Below are 16,197 nucleotides of genomic sequence, written 5' to 3' on the forward strand. Positions count from 1 at the left end.
GGTCTTAATGCACACAGAAAAAGACCATAAAATGACTTTTTGTTTTTTTTTACAACCAGACAATTGTCTTTTTGTTACATGGCATTTCATGACAGAAAAAAAATAATAACTTACTGCAAGGTGCGCTCACTGAATGGGAAATTATCTACAGGGTGGGGGGGAAACCGCAACGAAAATATGCACCAGAAATAAAATGACACATTTTGACAAGACCCCACAGAGATGTCCATATTGCCATCGTGTGTCCGTGCTTTTCTCCCACCTTAATATCCCCTAGTGCATTTCACCATTCCACTGGTGCTATGAACATATCACGCATTTAGAAAATAACCCCTGAGAAAACCTCCATGTTTTTTTTTAAATACCAGCAGCTTCGTAAGTCCACACGAACTCATCGGGTCTCAGTGGACGACATCGTCTAAATCGCTACACATTAAATGGTATTGTCAGATAGATTTACTCAACTCAACAAGTACATTAGCACCAACCATACCAGAAAAAAAAATCCTTGATATTAAAAACAAAACAAAACGCCGTTGATAGTCCAAAGAAATGCGTTGAAAGAGACAGCAGGAGAAGACACCCAAAAAACAGTGTTGACTTGCTGTGCTCGCCAGCCGTTGGGCTCTCGCGTTGCAGTTTCAGGGCTGACTTGATATGATTTTTAACATTATTTTTTTCCACTCTCCCAAAAGGTCAGCAGGACAAGTCATCGAGACATCATCCGCACAAATTCTGCCAATTTAAGACAAAGCAGCACACGTGTGTTAGATCAAGTTAAATGTCACGGCATTTAGTATACAGTCGACCCCCCCGCTCCCTCACATTTGCTCATTTTTTTTCAATATTGTAAAAATATTGGTTAATACTTTAATCCCCTGTACTGTAACTCTTTTTTTAAGCATACTATTATGACTCTTGCTCAGGTTTTGCTTTTGACAGTTTTTCTCTTTCTCCTTTCTTCTTTCTACATACATTCTTGCTGCTGGAGGCTGTAAATTTCCCCATTGTGGGACGAATAAAGGATATCTTATCTTATCTTATCTTAAATGTCGCTATGTAGACGCAATGTATACAGTAGCTAGCAACTGATGTGGCATTTCCAAAAAAAAAAAAAAAATGAGGCAGTGCTCCCTGATATTCTGATCCCTCACAGCTAATATGCACACTTCTATCGCTCTGTGTGTGTGTGTGTGTGTGTGTGTGTGTTTGTTGGGGGTAGGCTAATCTTTGAGGTGACATAATCCCCATGAAGATAATCTGACAGACACACTGGCACGTTCATCCCCCACAGACGGTGTGTGCTTTAAATTTGAGCTAAGTAGAGGAAAAAATATATATACTGTATATACACATATACACACACACATATACACACAGAGAGAGAGACAGTGCAAGTGCTTCTCAAAAAATTCAAAACGCAAAAAGTGAAAGCCACATTTATCCCCGACGCACAAAATGAAACATTGCTTGATGTTGTTTCTTCGAATTTCCACAGTTAACCAACCTCAAATGTACCATTTGGAAAAAAAAAAGTGAATATTACATCATGAATGTCATTTCATACCTTCAAAATCCACATGACCGTCTCCGTTGAGGTCTATGTCTCGTAAAATGTCCTCCAGATCTCTGTGACCGACCTGAAAAAAAGGAAAAAGTCATGCTCTGTTTTGATCGATGCTGTCAGGGAAGCTATTCATAACTGGGGCGGGGGGGGGGGGGGGACTGTCGAGCAGCACTTCTTCACACTGGAAAGCGGTTTCTAAAATTCTGGACAACTTCCATGCAAACCATGCGGGCGTACCTAATGAAATGACCTCTGATTGCACGCACAAACTCGTACCTGTTGTCCCAAAAGCTTTTTCATCGCTTCTCTGAGTTCGGCTGTGCTGATCTGACCGTCGCCGTTGGTGTCAAACTGAAAATGAAAAGTGTACTTCACCTTTATTTATCTTTTTTTTTTTTTCAACGAAATTACAATGAACAGAATGGAACCAATCATTTTTGACATTCCAACTCTTGGGTCCTTGCATCCATTTTGTATCGCGCTTACGCAGGTGAGTCGGAGCCTATTGAATATTGATCCATATATAAGGCGCATCGGATTATAAGGCGCACCGTCGTCTTAGAGTCCGGAAAATACAGTCATGCTCTCCCCAATTTTCCACGCCTATTGGAAAACCATGAAAGTTCCATTTATGAAAGACACGTTCGGCTCCAGCTCACCCGCCACTGCAAGTGAGAGCAAGCGCGATAGGCAATCGATGGTTGGATGATTTGGATGAATGTTTCCACCTCCTTGAATGCATCACGCAGCTCCTTCACGCCGATCATGTCCGCCGTCTCCGCCAGAAGTTTGGGCCCCATGAGTTCAACAAAGTCCTCAAAGTCGACATGTCCGCCAACTGTTGGAGACAAAATTTTTAAAAAAATTTAAAAAGAATGTACCTCGTTGCAGTGCACTTGTTTTTTGGGGGGGGGGTCCTCAAATTTCCACTTACGATTCATGTTGATCTGCTGGCTAAGTTCGATCAGCTCCATCTCTGTGGGCATGTATCCCATCGTCCTCATGCAGTTGCCCAAATCTTTGCAGCCGATGAAACCGTCTTTGTCCTTGTCAAACTCCTTGAACGCCTCGCGCAGCTCTGGGAGCACATCGGACGATGATCATAATAATGACACGAGTCCACTTCCAACCATTGATTTTTGGTCACTGTCGCTTACCATCCATTTCTTCTGGCCGCAGCTCTCTGTCCTGGAAGGAATCACATGGGAGGATTAGAAGGCCACCGTTGCTGTCAGTATACAAACTGTGCCAGATCACAGCACCCCCCCCCCCCCCAACGCGGCGTGTCGACGTGAGAAATAAGCGGATAAATATTGCACATATGTGGATGTGTGATTGGAGGGAGAATTGTGTCAGAGCAGCTGCTGCAAAGGTGTAGAGAGACATTTTTTTTTTTAAATGGCATCAATGAAAGGTAAGCAACCTTATTTGGTCGTTTTAAACAGTGATTCATGGGAGGGGGGGGCGGTTTTCCAACAATTTCAAACAACATGATTACAAATTTGACAACATTTGAGACAGAATGTCAAAGGGGACTAAAATATATCATGACAATTCAGCAAATTTACATCATAACCTCAGTCGGCCAGGTGAAGATCCAAAGCCACTTTCAAGTGACTACACTATCTAGACCACAATTGATGCTGAGGCACCGTCGTGCAGAAAAATCCCACGTCCCTCATGGCCTGCTATGTAAGCAGAGCGGCATCGAGTTTGGTCGGGTACACAGATTAGCGTTAGCTTCGGATAAAGCGGCACATGCTTGATTGCCACCGTGATCTCGTTGACGGGCTGATGCCGTATTTGCATTCGGTGTCTCGTGCATGAAGTGCTGCCTCCGTGAGCGAAAATGCGTTTGTATGACCATGCATTTCTTGTTACGTTTGGATTCAAGGTGCAGGATGATCATTTTGAACCGACGCGCGTCATAACTCTTACGACTGAACTTGACACCCCGAGGCATGCTACGGGACACGTGAACTCGTGACGAGTGCGCCTACGCGAGCGTGGCGAGACGAGCGCCGCGTCCAAAAAGGAACGGCCATCTCGCATCTCATCAGCACATCGGCGCAGTCACGCTCGCCTCCCTTGGCCCCATTTTGATTTGTTCGAGAAGACGGAAAAAAAAAAAAGCCGGACGTGTGATGTCACAACATGCATGCCCCCCCCCCCCCAAGTAAAAATGTCCGATTGTCATTTTATTTTTTCATTTCATGTTAACCTGAAGCAACAAAAATAAAATGATACTGTATTTATTGTCTGATTCTTTTTGATAATAAATAGACCCCCCCCCCCCAAAAAAAATGGCGCGCTGGCTTCTCATCATGCATGCACGTGCTAAATTCTGGACTTACGTACAGCCTGCCGACTCTCGGCGAAGCCCTTTCGTAGAAAGATGCAAGCGGGGCCCAGCACATTGTGCATGTTTGTGCCGTTCTGAGCCAGGGCCACTAGCGGCTCCAGATAGCCCCCACCCGAGCCCCCCTCCTCACACGACTGCACGGCTTTGTAGTTCTTCTTCTGGTCCTGGAGCGGAATCGGTCCAGGGTAAGGGGGAGTGAGGAGCACGGTGGTTACATCGAGATTGGGGAGGAGGGGTGTGTGTTGGGGGGGGGGGGGGGTTCAATTTGAAGCGGCGTCGAGTGATGTCTGGAGTCAGTCATTACGGAACATGAACCGGAGCGAAGATATGCTGTGGAGTTTTGATACGTTGCGCTTTTTACTTCCTATCTTCTCTTCCCGTCTTCCCAGAAGACAAATTGCCTGCGACAACCATCCCAAAACTTTTTCAGCCATGCGCTCAACTTCGACATCCCAATGGCACTGCGTGGCAACCCCCACCGCCTGCCTCGGTGTGTTGACCTCGACCCTAAAGACGCACCTGGACCCCGTACGCATTTTATAGGCCGGTCCAGAGGAGAACTTTAATGGGCAGCCAGCCACATTTAATCCGAACCGCCAATTAAGGGCTTCAACCCGAGGGCGAAACGAGCCTCTCGTGCAAAGTCGTCCCAATTACAGCCGCAGCTACAGGTTAATTAAAACCAGCCGCTTGCTCGTTAGCGATGGATCCAAACAAACCGTAGCCATTAAAAAAAAAAAAACACCGAAAATAGAACGTGACATCCCGATCATATCTTCAGATCGCGCAACTGTCACAGCCAATTACCCCCCCCCCCCCCCCCCCCCCCGGAAAAGCTGCGATGGCCGCGCGCGCCTTTGCCTCAGCGTATGACACTTAAAGCGCATGCACACCCGACGAACATCCTGTCCCGTAATCTCAACGACGGCCGACGTTCCATCTGCCGCCACGTCAGCCCCCGAATGCGGCCACTTTGTGTGCAGCGGGCGAGCACGCGGGGGGTTCGATGCCCACTGGCTAATCCGAGCAAGTGATGCATGGCGCAGGGGGCTGTTTGCGGAGGATACATCGTGCCAGAAAATTACGAGCGAGCCACGCGCGGGCAGTTACATAACACGCAGGAAGAGGGGGAAAAAAATGTCAGGAGGGAAAAGGCCAAAGTCGAGCAAGAAGTCATCCAGGGTGCTCGGATGGCTGCAACTAATTTTTTTTTGTGCAGCTGTCGATTTAAGCAATGAAGACAGCAAATGCTGCACTTTTACACGTTCTCAACATACTCGTACGTTACTGTATGGTGGAAGCTCGACATCTGAAGTAAGAAAAAGATGCCGTTAATGGTAAAATGTTGAAGCTCACGGGTGTCAAACTCATTTTTGTCGCGGGCCACATTATAATTAGCGTTTCCCGTGACTGAAACTATATAAAGAAGTCAAGTTTAATTTATTCATTCATTCATTCATTCATTCATCTTCCGAGCCGCTTGATCCTCACGAGGGTCGCGGGGGGTGCTGGAGCCTATCCCAGCTGTCTCCGGGCAGTAGGCGGGGGACACCCTGAATCGGTTGCCAGCCAATCGCAGGGCACACATAGACGAACAACCATCCACGCCCACACTCACACCTAGGGACAATTTAGAGTGTTCAATCAGCCTGCCACGCATGTTTTGGGAATGTGGGAGGAAACCAGAGCACCCGGAGAAAACCCACGCAGACCCGGGGAGAACATGCAAACTCCACACAGGGAGGCCGGAGCTGGAATCGAACCCGGTACCTCTGCACTGTGAAGCCGACGTGCTAACCACTGGACTACCGGGCCGCCGCTCTGATTTATTTGCTTATGAAAATTAAAACTGTTGGTACAGATTTTAGTAAGCATCACAAATGTTTGTCATCTTTCACGGGCCACTGGAAATGATGTGGCGGGCCACATCCGGCCCCCGGGCCTTGAGTTTGAAACGGGCGCTTTACCTCTTAAGCGTTACTTTTTGCTAGCAAAATGGAAGCTATCGCTATTATACAGAAAAATCGGAGGCAACACTGACACTCAAACGTGTGTAAAGTCCAAGTGGCGGAAATGAACGTTGTTTCATATCGCATTGCAAATTCCATGACTCACCATTTATGCTGCATATGCACTGCTTAAAAAAAATAAAATAAAAAAATCAACCTAACGGTGAATCACTTTGGCAAACAAAATAACTTTTACAATTCTGTACTTGTTCTTTTTAACTTTGAATCGTTTGATTGACCCACAACATAAGAAAAAAAAATAGACCTTTGTGTCAGTTTGACCCCCAGCGGAAGAAGGTAGCAGGTTAAATTATTATTGCAATGTTACTTTATTAAAATATTTTTGACTTAAAAATGGGTCAATTGGACCCAAAACATAAGGGTTGCTTGTTACTATTTTCATTTTTTTTTCTTTAAAATGGATCAGGTTGACTTTTACAAGAAGGCTAAATCTGTTTAAACTTGTATAATGGTTAATATTACTTTTATTTGTTTGTTTTCAACTTACAATTGGTCAGTGTGACCCAAAAACACAACATGAGGGTGAAACCTTTTTGCATTTAAATTAATCTTTTAACTCGGCCAATTTGACCCAAAAACAAATAAGGGTGCTCAGAAGTTAACTTCTTTTTACACTTGAATGACTGATGAAAATGTTACTTCACTCTTTAAAATGGACCACTGTGACCCACGATAAAGCGGGGAGGGGTTAAACCTTTTCACTTTTAAATGCGTCGATTTGACCCATAAAATAACGTGGTGGGGTTTCAGGGGTGAGGGGGGGGGGGTAACAGGTTCACTTCTTATTACTCCCCTCCAAAAAAAGCTGCGTTTGTAATGGTACTTTAGAAAAGATGACAAAAAGGATGGAATGGATCGCTTCGGACGTCACGGTTGAGGTGCCACGGAACCGACGCGACCCAAGTTCAACTGTTGGCACGAACCGCCGGCTGGCCTCATGTCACACCGACCAACTCTTCACAATTAACTCTTCACTCCGGAAACACGCGACTTGCATGCACCTCTGAAGCTACACAGAGTCCATCCTACGACTGTTTCCTTCTGAGCAAACACGACATGGATGGGGAAGTCCAAGCGCACATAGTCCAGTCAGTGCAGGTCCAGTCGAGTCGCCTTAGGGGCGTCTGGAAGGGTGGGGGTGTGGGGTGTGGGGGGGGGGTCAGGGGGGCAAACATGCAGGGAGCAGAGCCAAGAGAGCAGATCTTACCTTCTTGGTGAAAATTTTGAGCGACTTTACAGAGTTGCCCATCGCAAAGACAAAAAAAAAATTCAAAAAGAACCCCAAACCGCGGCCGTCTCGCCTTATGTTCCCCCCCTAAGTGTGCGCGACGGCGGCGCGCGCACGAGCGTCCGCGTGCGTCTCCCGGCGTGCATTGGGATGGCGAGTGATCGGAAAAGGGGAACGAGGTTTCACCGGCTCATTGACTGACAGGAGAGGACATTTGGGGAGAAGAGGAGAGGGTTGATAGAGGAGGGGAAGGGAGTTGGGTAGGTGGGGGGTCTGCATGGGGAGGAGCGCAGAGGGGTGGTGGTGGTGGTGGTGGGGGGGTTGCAACTCAGACAAAGGAGAACAAACGACGGCTCGGAAGAACAAGGGGATGAGTGAGGCGGTTGGAGCGGCGGGAGTGGAAAAGATGGCTTAATCATTCCGTCCTCTCCCCCGACGGTCTTTGCATCCCTCCCCTCCACCCGCTCTCCTTCCCCTTGCTCTCGCTCGCTCTCTCACCCCCCCCCCCCCCCCCCTCTCTCTTTCTTCCATGCTTTCCAAATCTATGCAAATTCCACTCAAGAGGTTCTTTTGGACAAGCATATTACCTTCCCCAGAGCAACACGCCGCAGGGGCGAATCCAAAACACACAGATACCTACAAGCAACCCCCCCCAACACACACACACACACACACACACACACACCATCACACGCTAATAGACATACACACTCATGTGCGGCTCCCGATTCTAAAAATAAACTACTCTCCTGCTCCTTCTCCCACTTTATAGCCCTAGCATCCATCCATCCATTCGCATGTACACGCGTGTGCGCACGCACATGCATCCACAAAGTCATTTTAGGCTTGAAGGGCTTGGCTTGAGACACACACACACACATACACAATATAAAACAACTGCTTCTCCGTTTTTTTTTTTTGCACGGCATCATTTGGCATGAAGCATTCAGCCTCTTGCTTAACCAAAACAACAAGCAAAAGTGTTCAACGGCCCCTAAAACAGCCTCTAGTGGATAAATGGATGGATGGACGGACAGATGGACCCATGAACAGATGGATGGATGCATGGATGAATGGATATATGGACAGATGGATGCACGAAGGGATGTTGAATGCGTGGATGGATGAATGGATGGACAGATGGACCCACAAAGGGATTGATGGATGGATGCAGAGACGGACTGATGGACACATGAACAGATGGATGGATGCATGGATGAATGGATATATGGACAGATGGATGCACGAAGGGATGTTGGATGCATGGATGGATGGATGGACAGATGGACCCACGATGGGATTGATGGATGGATGCAGAGACGGACTGATGGACACATGAACAGATGCATGGATGAATGGATATATGGACAGATGGATGCACGAAGGGATGTTGGATGCATGGATGGATGGATGGACAGATGGACCCACGAAGGGATTGATGGATGGATGCAGAGACGGACTGATGGACACGTGAACAGATGGATGGATGCATGGATGGATGGATATATGGACAGATGGATGCATGGATGGATGGATGGATGGATGGACAGATGGACCCACGAAGGGATTGATGGATGGATGCAGAGACGGACTGATGGACACATGAACAGATGGATGGATGCATGGATGAATGGATATATGGACAGATGGATGCACAAAGGGATGTTGGATGCATGGATGGATGCAGAGACGGACTGATGGACACATGAACAGATGGATGGATGCATGGATGGATGGATGGACAGATGGACCCACGAAGGGATTGATGGATGGATGCAGAGACGGACTGATGGACACATGAACAGATGGATGGATGCATGGATGAATGGATATATGGACAGATGGATGCATGAAGGGATGTTGGATGCATGGATGGATGGACAGATGGACCCACGAAGGGATTGATGGATGGATGCAGAGACGGACTGATGGATGGATCATAATATATTGCTGGATGAATAAATAGATGTAAAGATGTGCAATTTCCTCTTCAATTCTTATGCTAGCGTATTATAAACTGAATGTCGCCGAGCATGGGGAGCTGCAAGTTTTCAATGCCGCAACCCGCGTCGGTGTATTTGAAGCATCCATCCGTTGACGAGTAGCATCCCAACTTCTCCCCGAGCTCACTTTGGAGTGAGCTCAGCTATTTGCGAGTCAATCGCAGCGGGCTAATTGAAACACTCACATTCACAACGACAAAAATGTCCCGTCTTTAACGTACCAAACTAGTGGGTTTGGAAGAATGCGGAAGAAACTCAAGGAACCCAGAGAAAAAGAACACGCAGACGCCACCAAGGAAGACCTGAGCCGAGATGTGAACTCGGAGTCTCTGGACTGCGAGGCAGGCATGCTAACCGCTGGCCCCCACCGCGCAATAATGATGAATAGGTTTCTTGAAGCGGAATGATGGCAAACGGCAGGACGGAAGCATTTTGGAAGCTTGCTTTTTGCTGAAATCTGCACTTTAACTTCACCAGGAGAATGAACGCAGGACTAAATATCTTTACAGCTGAGATACTTTTGATTGCAAATCCTGAACCCTGACCGCCGCCGCCTGAAGTCCAAAGTCAACGTCAAGTATCACATGAAAGTAAACCTATCAAACAAAAACTATAGGAGATCAAACAAAGAGATGGATGCTGTGGCTCTTAAAACCAATTGAATACTCGTGGTGCAGTAACACATGTGGACAGACAATATGCACAAAAAAACCCAAACTATCTCATAATACTGCATATCACTGACTCACTTTCAGGAGTTGCAAAAGTCTTCTTTGTCATGTCTGGATTCAACATCTTGCTCGCGGCCCAGGCATGCACACTGAAAGGAGCTGCGCAATACCGTGAGGCACTGAAGCATGAAATCGTGGTGCGCAAACGGTTTAAATCTTTTGATTTAATGATGTCATCACCGCATGTTTTTATAAAGTACAATACTGTTGAGCGCCGTTTTTGTTTTTCTTCAATTCAATTTTTTTTTTCTGCCACCACCCAGCCTACAAACATTTAACACTCAAATCATTTGTCTGCCATTCAATACAATACCTCTCATTGGGCTTGTGTGTGTGTGTGTGTGTGTGTGTGTGTGTGTGTTGCTCACTGGATGATTCACGCAGCCTCGCACCGCAGGCTCATTGTGAACTTCAGAACACATTGGACGTCACACACACGAGCCGTCAGCTCCCATTAAGTCAAGCGGGAGTGTGTGTGTGTGTGTATGTGTATACGCCTCCAATTCCATGACTTTTTTCCCCTCTTTCATATCCTCGTCTCACTCTCATTTTCATAACTCGGTATCAATGCCGTTAGTCTTCCTGGGGTCCTAACTATAAAACAAAAACAACAACAACAACAAAAACAGTACATGCATTTAAAAACCCCAAAATTCATTTTGGGGTATTCCACAAACTATGAAAATGTTTAATCCAGATTCCTAATCTGATTAATGAGGTAGCCATCCTGCCGGGCGGGACACAGCCCAAAAAAAGCAATGTGGGTCCCCCTCCCCCATGGGCTCAACACCTGTGGGAGAGGCTAAGTGAGTGGGGTCCAAAGAGAGCAATTTAAAATACATTTTAATGCTATGACTTCACGTGACATGCACCGTGCACAAATATTGAGCATCATTTGTAATCATGTGCACTTGGGCGCATCCGTTTCGGGGCTTAATCCCCGTGTGCATAAAAAAAAAAAGAGGATTTACGCCAAGTAGGTTTTTTTTTTATCATGTGGAGTGAAGACCAAAATATCCACCAGGCTCTAAAAATAGCGCCTCACACTCGAGACATACTGGAGGCATATGCTGCGCTCGCTGTGCCGAGGCTCGTCTCTCTCCCTGCATCATGCCCACTCAGGCAAAAAATAAAATAAAAACAAAACCCCAAAAACATTTCACCATTCAATGCATCTGATACTAGTCCCGCCTCAAAAAAAAACAAATTCTTAGTTCTCTAAGACCCACCATAAGTGGACACAATTAGACTACAGTAACAGGGTAGGTCAAAGTGTTCATCAAAAACTATGTCGAGTTTTTACTAAACCCTTAAAACGGTTGGGTGAAAAAAAATGATACCAAAATCAGTTATTTAGGTGACACTGTGCGAGACTAAAATTGTTGAAAAATAACCAGTTCTTAAAGATGAGACAAATGTATTATCTGCACTTAAAAGTACTAATTTGAACTTGAAAAGTAAAATTATATATATTAGAAGGTTCATTCTATTTGATTGTTTATCATTATTTAAACATAAATATTATTCGCGTTTAATTCTGCGATTCTTTCATGTACCAGCAGGGGGACCCCTCGAAGCACGAGTGGTACTCGAGGCTCACTGAGAATTACTGCTGTGAGCCTTTGTAAGAATTCGTCAAGGTCAGAGGGACCTCAAGAGCAAATATGGCGGATGGAGACAGATTTGTGCAATAAAAAAAGGGGGGGGGGCAACAGGTGACAGGGTGAATCAGCATGCAAGACAGCAACACTGCAAGCAAGCGAGGAGACGAATTTTTTTCTTCCTCTCATGGCAGTCAGCATTGTCACGACTGAGAAAGCGACTGAGTGTTGATGTGGTTCACAAGGATCATCCGAACTCCACAAAGTCATCCATTTGTGTCTCTCTTTGTCACTTTCTGTCTTTTTTCTTTTTTTTTTTTTACATCATTTGGCTGATTCAAGTCTGGCGTAACATGGCAGACATACAGTGTGAGTCCAAATGTATCTCGCGCCCTCTGCTGGTTCACATGAAAAACTGCTTTCACAATCACTTTGGTAGTCCTACAAGTGGTACTACGAGCAGTAGCACTAGTACCACTACTACTGCTACTAGCAGAAGTAGTAGTAGTAATAAATTAGTAAGTAGTAATAATAAAACATTGTTGTTGTTTTTGCCATTTTTGTTTCGTTTCTTTACCGTCTTGCAGCGAGGCCTGTGTTATCCATTTGAACGCAATTTTTGGTTCCCAAATGCACTGCCTGGTCTTCATGAAAGGCTTAGAACATTAGAATAAGTATATTTGGAGAAAAAAATACACGATGCTCAAGGTAACGCATGAATATGCATGAGGTAAACATGACATGCGTTTGCCATGAAGGCATCATCAATCAATTAATTGGCTTTATCCGAAACTACCGGTAGCCATCCAATTGAAGGGGGATTGCATTCAAGCAGTTGATCACAAGCTTTTTTTTCCTGCTCAAAATACTTAAAAGAATAAATTGTATTTTTGATGCATCTTTATAACGATGTATGATGATGACAAAATATTTAAGGGGGGAAATGCATTCATATCCAAGGTTGAAATTGTGTCTTTGCAAGCATTTGATTGAGCGCCTCATGAAGGGTTCCTTTTTTTCTCCCCTTTTCAGTGCAGAGAACACACACACACACAAAAAAAACTGTGTGCCGCCTCCAGTCTTTCAAATTCAGGTCTTGATGTTCTATTTTTAGCCTCCTCCACTGGCTGCTCTGTTGGCCTCGTATGTATGCAGATCTTCCGGTTACATAAGAAATTATTTTATAAAAACAAAGTTTGTTGATCTTCATCGGCCTGTCGTGTCCACTCTAAGTTCTGCATGTCTACATGCTTGCGTGCGTGCGCAATTTCTCATTTTCACTCTTGTTGCTTGGCAATTCCGAATTTAGGGTAGTCCATGTCAACGAGTTGTTATCACGCAAACCGGAACAATCGTTTTGGTGGAAAGAAGTTCCTTTTGCGAATTCTTTTAGAAACGGTCCATCTTAATGATTCAAGCTGGCTTTTTCCGTTCATGCCACAGGAGAGCGTCTCATGATGCCGCTGCAATACACCAGAGGGATCTGTGAGCTGAAAGGCCGCCATTGCTCATTCACTAAAATAGCAGAGAGCAAAATAAATGAACGGGGGGTTATTTCTGAGATATGTCTGAATTTGTGAATGTGCCAGAACTATTGCACGTCTTTAGCGTTATGACAAAGTTGGGCAATTTCCTCAATTCCTTGCATCGGGTCAAATTTCTGGGTTAGTTTTCGGAGGACCCAAATTCTTGCGTCAAATTAGTGAGTGGGTCATATTGGTAGCATTCATTTCAGGGTTCTCGAGCTAACGTATTAAAATAACCCATGTGGTCGTTTTGACCCAACAATTGGGTTATAAATGTGATATTTCGAGAGTGCGAGTGTGACGAGAACATCCCCGATACTAACCTCCGAGACTGATTGAAGCTCTGGCCCGGATTGAGTGCGAGAGATGAGTTATTTTGGGAACACATTAGTGTGCACGGAGGTAATTGTCTCCTCTCCAGCTTTTTTTTTTTCTTCCCTTCTAATTATCCGTGTGGAAGGCGGCGGAGTGAAAGAAAATGAGGAGATATTGGAGAGCAACCAGACAGCAAAGGGCGAATGAAGACGCATTTCCTGTATGTACACAGTCCTGTACTGCATTCACTCCGATTTAAGGTATTTGTGCGCTTCTGCAAAAAAAGATTTCATTTTGGTCGTATGTGGGGAAGTCCCTGTATAAAAGATTCCTTCACCCCCTCCCCCCCCACCCAGCTGTTTTGGGAGATGTTTCTTTAAATGTTGCTCCCTTGCTCATTTCCCAGCACCTTTGGACTGTTTTGATCCAACCCTTTTCTCTCTTGGTTATTCTTTGACCTGGCTGCCCTCAGACCATTTGGAGGACTTCAAACTGGCCACGCGGCATTGAGCGCGAGAGAGGAGTTCTTATTTGATATTTTTGGCGACATTTTTAACCAGATAATCTAACGGAAACACAATTCATCCGTTTTCCATCCCGCCTGTCCTCATTCCGGCTGATTTTAAACCATCGCAGCAAATGGAAATACAGTCTGGACCATCAAATGAGATGTCCCCCAAAAACATTAACAAGGATGGAGCCATTTCATCTTAGTGCAGATCTGAATGAAGAACATTTGTTTTTTTTTTGTTACGAATAACGCATGGATGTCCATTCAACATAAACGACAAATTTTGTGTTTTACGACAACAAAGCGAAGCATGGAGAGTCTCCGTCGCTAAACTGCACAGTTGCAGTGAGTGAATGAGCCTCGAAATATCCACACGTCGCCCGTTTTCTTTCTTTGTGGCAATCTGCTCCTTCCTTGACTATCATGCGATGCTGCTGTGGTTCATTAAAAACATTTTTTTTTAAATCATATCCAGGATATTGTAAGTAGAGCCTTAAAATGTGATACGCCTGTGGTGAGAGGTGGGGTATCTTGGACTGGTCGCCAGTCAATCATAGGCCACATATAGACAAATCCACACTCACATTCGCACCTATGGGCATCTTCAGCTTTCAGTGGAGGTAACAAACGTTTTTTTTTTTAATGAGCGAGTCGGAGTAACCGAATCATATCGAGAATCAACGAGAACGTCGAGACAAGACATACTAACCACTAACCACTGTGCTGCCTTCTCTTACAAAGAAACCGCTCAGTCGTGTATATGGCAATTATGCAGAATTGAGCCTAGAACCTCTCGAATGTCACGCAGATGTGCCAACCATTAGTGCACTGTGATGCTCAGGTTTTTTTTTTTTGGGGGGGGGGGGGGGGTTGATTCAAAGCTAAATTTAAAAACGGTTTTTTAAAAAGTGCTGCATGTGTGTGTTGTGTTGAGCTCAATCTTACTTGTCCAAAGACAGACTTGACGATGGGGTGCAGGCTCGCATCATAGTCCGAAACGGTGCTGAGCCTCTTGGACCTCCGGCCGGAGGCGGGCCGACTCGGAACGGGGCCACGACCGGCAGCGTCCGAGCTCAGGCTGGAGGCTGAGCCGCTCACCGTCCCTTTGTCGGTCTCGAAGAAGAAGTCGGAGTCGTCCCGTTCCTCCTTGGCCGCACCCTGGGATCCCTTGGCGTCCCGTCCGCGAGCCCCGGTTCCCGCGGACTGCTTGGACCTTCCGGATTTGACGCGCGTTTTGCGTTTAACGTCCTCCGCGCCTTTCTCTGCGTGGCCGGGACGGCACAGGGGTCTCCGGACGCTCGCCTCTTCCGACCGGCCGGCGTCGGCGGCCGCTTTCTGGCCGCGCTGGTTCCGGTGCCCGTGCGGGCCGTGGTCGGACTGCGTGGATCTGCGCTGGAGCCCGGCGGACCTCAGTAGGGACGTTGCGGATTCGCTTTTGGGCAAAGCGGAGCTCATGGTCGCTCGAGTCCCACTTCTTGCGGATGAAAGTGCAGGTGCGCGGGGTACATCAGCCGGCAGCTGGATCCACGTCCACGTCCACGGCGGTGTTCGGGCGGAGGTCTGCGGCAGCTGCCACCTGCCGCGACATTTGCAAGGGGAACTGTTCCCCTCCACTCGCTGCAAGTTTGAATGCGTGCACGCGCACGCGCTGCCAGTTCACCGAAGGGACCCACGTCACCGCGGATTATCACGCGCGTAATTTGCCACCAAGAATGAAAAGAAGAATCCACTGCGGCTCTTCGCGTTCTGGGAGGATGCTATCAGTTTTCTCATCCTGCTCCTTGGATAATAAGTTTTAAGATATCAGCGCTTTTCCGCTCTTGTGAAATGATAACACAGCGAACGGCCAGAACATTAGGTACACTTGCTGCACAAAACAATCTGCCTGAGATGAATCCGGGTCATTTTATACAGAGAGAAATTATTAGGAAAATCTCACCGTGTGTTGCTGTCCACTTCAACATCGATATAAACACCATCAACTTTTTAAAGGCGGATTCTCCAGGTAGCAACATATCTGATTCATACAATCAGGATCGTTCTAGTGCTGCTTCAGAGCTGATCATTTGAATCAGGTGTGTTGCAGCCTGGGGAGATTGAAAACAGGCAGGAAGGACGGTCACAGCTGCACATGCCTGCTCGAAGAAAAGATTCTCCATCCGTGCTTGGAACTCGCCTGACGTCATAAACAGGAACTGAAAGAGACTGCACATAAAGGCCTGGAAAAGCATTTCAAATGGAGAAAGCAACAGTCTGGGTCAGAGCCCACATTGTAAATTGCTTTTTTTTTTTTTTTTTTACACTTCTCTACTCAATGTTGTTT

General features: G+C 46.1%; 1 protein-coding gene across 4 annotated transcripts; it reads right to left on the reverse strand.

Moving 5' to 3' along the window:
• Positions 1–36: 36 nt before the first annotated feature.
• Positions 37–15,771, reverse strand: cabp1b (calcium binding protein 1b). Of its 4 annotated transcripts, XM_052051686.1 has the most exons (9): positions 7,158–7,649; positions 6,992–7,000; positions 3,926–4,081; positions 2,725–2,755; positions 2,502–2,645; positions 2,296–2,405; positions 1,844–1,918; positions 1,568–1,640; positions 37–735 (listed from the first exon to the last, which is right to left on the reverse strand). In XM_052051686.1, the coding sequence occupies exons 1-9, from the start codon at positions 7,206–7,208 to the stop codon at positions 710–712; spliced, it is 675 nt and encodes a 224-aa protein (XP_051907646.1). In that variant the 5' UTR covers positions 7,209–7,649; the 3' UTR covers positions 37–709. The 4 variants fall into 4 exon arrangements, with proteins under 4 accessions (XP_051907646.1, XP_051907643.1, XP_051907645.1 ...); XM_052051683.1 differs by lacking the exon at positions 6,992–7,000 and having other exon boundaries at positions 3,926–4,093; positions 7,167–7,648; XM_052051685.1 differs by lacking the exon at positions 6,992–7,000 and having other exon boundaries at positions 3,922–4,093; positions 7,167–7,645.
• Between the last annotated feature and the right edge of the window lie 426 nt (positions 15,772–16,197).

Source organism: Hippocampus zosterae, chromosome 18 (genome assembly GCF_025434085.1).
Source record: "Hippocampus zosterae strain Florida chromosome 18, ASM2543408v3, whole genome shotgun sequence".
In the NCBI taxonomy this organism is placed as follows: domain Eukaryota; kingdom Metazoa; phylum Chordata; class Actinopteri; order Syngnathiformes; family Syngnathidae; genus Hippocampus; species Hippocampus zosterae.

What these genes read in the sequence shown, in the direction of transcription:
- cabp1b (XM_052051682.1), bottom strand. Translation starts at nt 15,329, where the DNA reads ATGAGCTCCGCTTTGCCCAAAAGCGAATCCGCAACGTCCCTACTGAGG. An exon ending in CCAGCAGATCAACATGAATC is followed by an intron (nt 2,406 to 2,501) that starts GTAAGTGGAAAT and finishes TGTCTCCAACAG; the next exon opens with TTGGCGGACATGTCGACTTT. An exon ending in CGGTCATGTGGATTTTGAAG is followed by an intron (nt 736 to 1,567) that starts GTATGAAATGAC and finishes TTAAATTGGCAG; the next exon opens with AATTTGTGCGGATGATGTCT.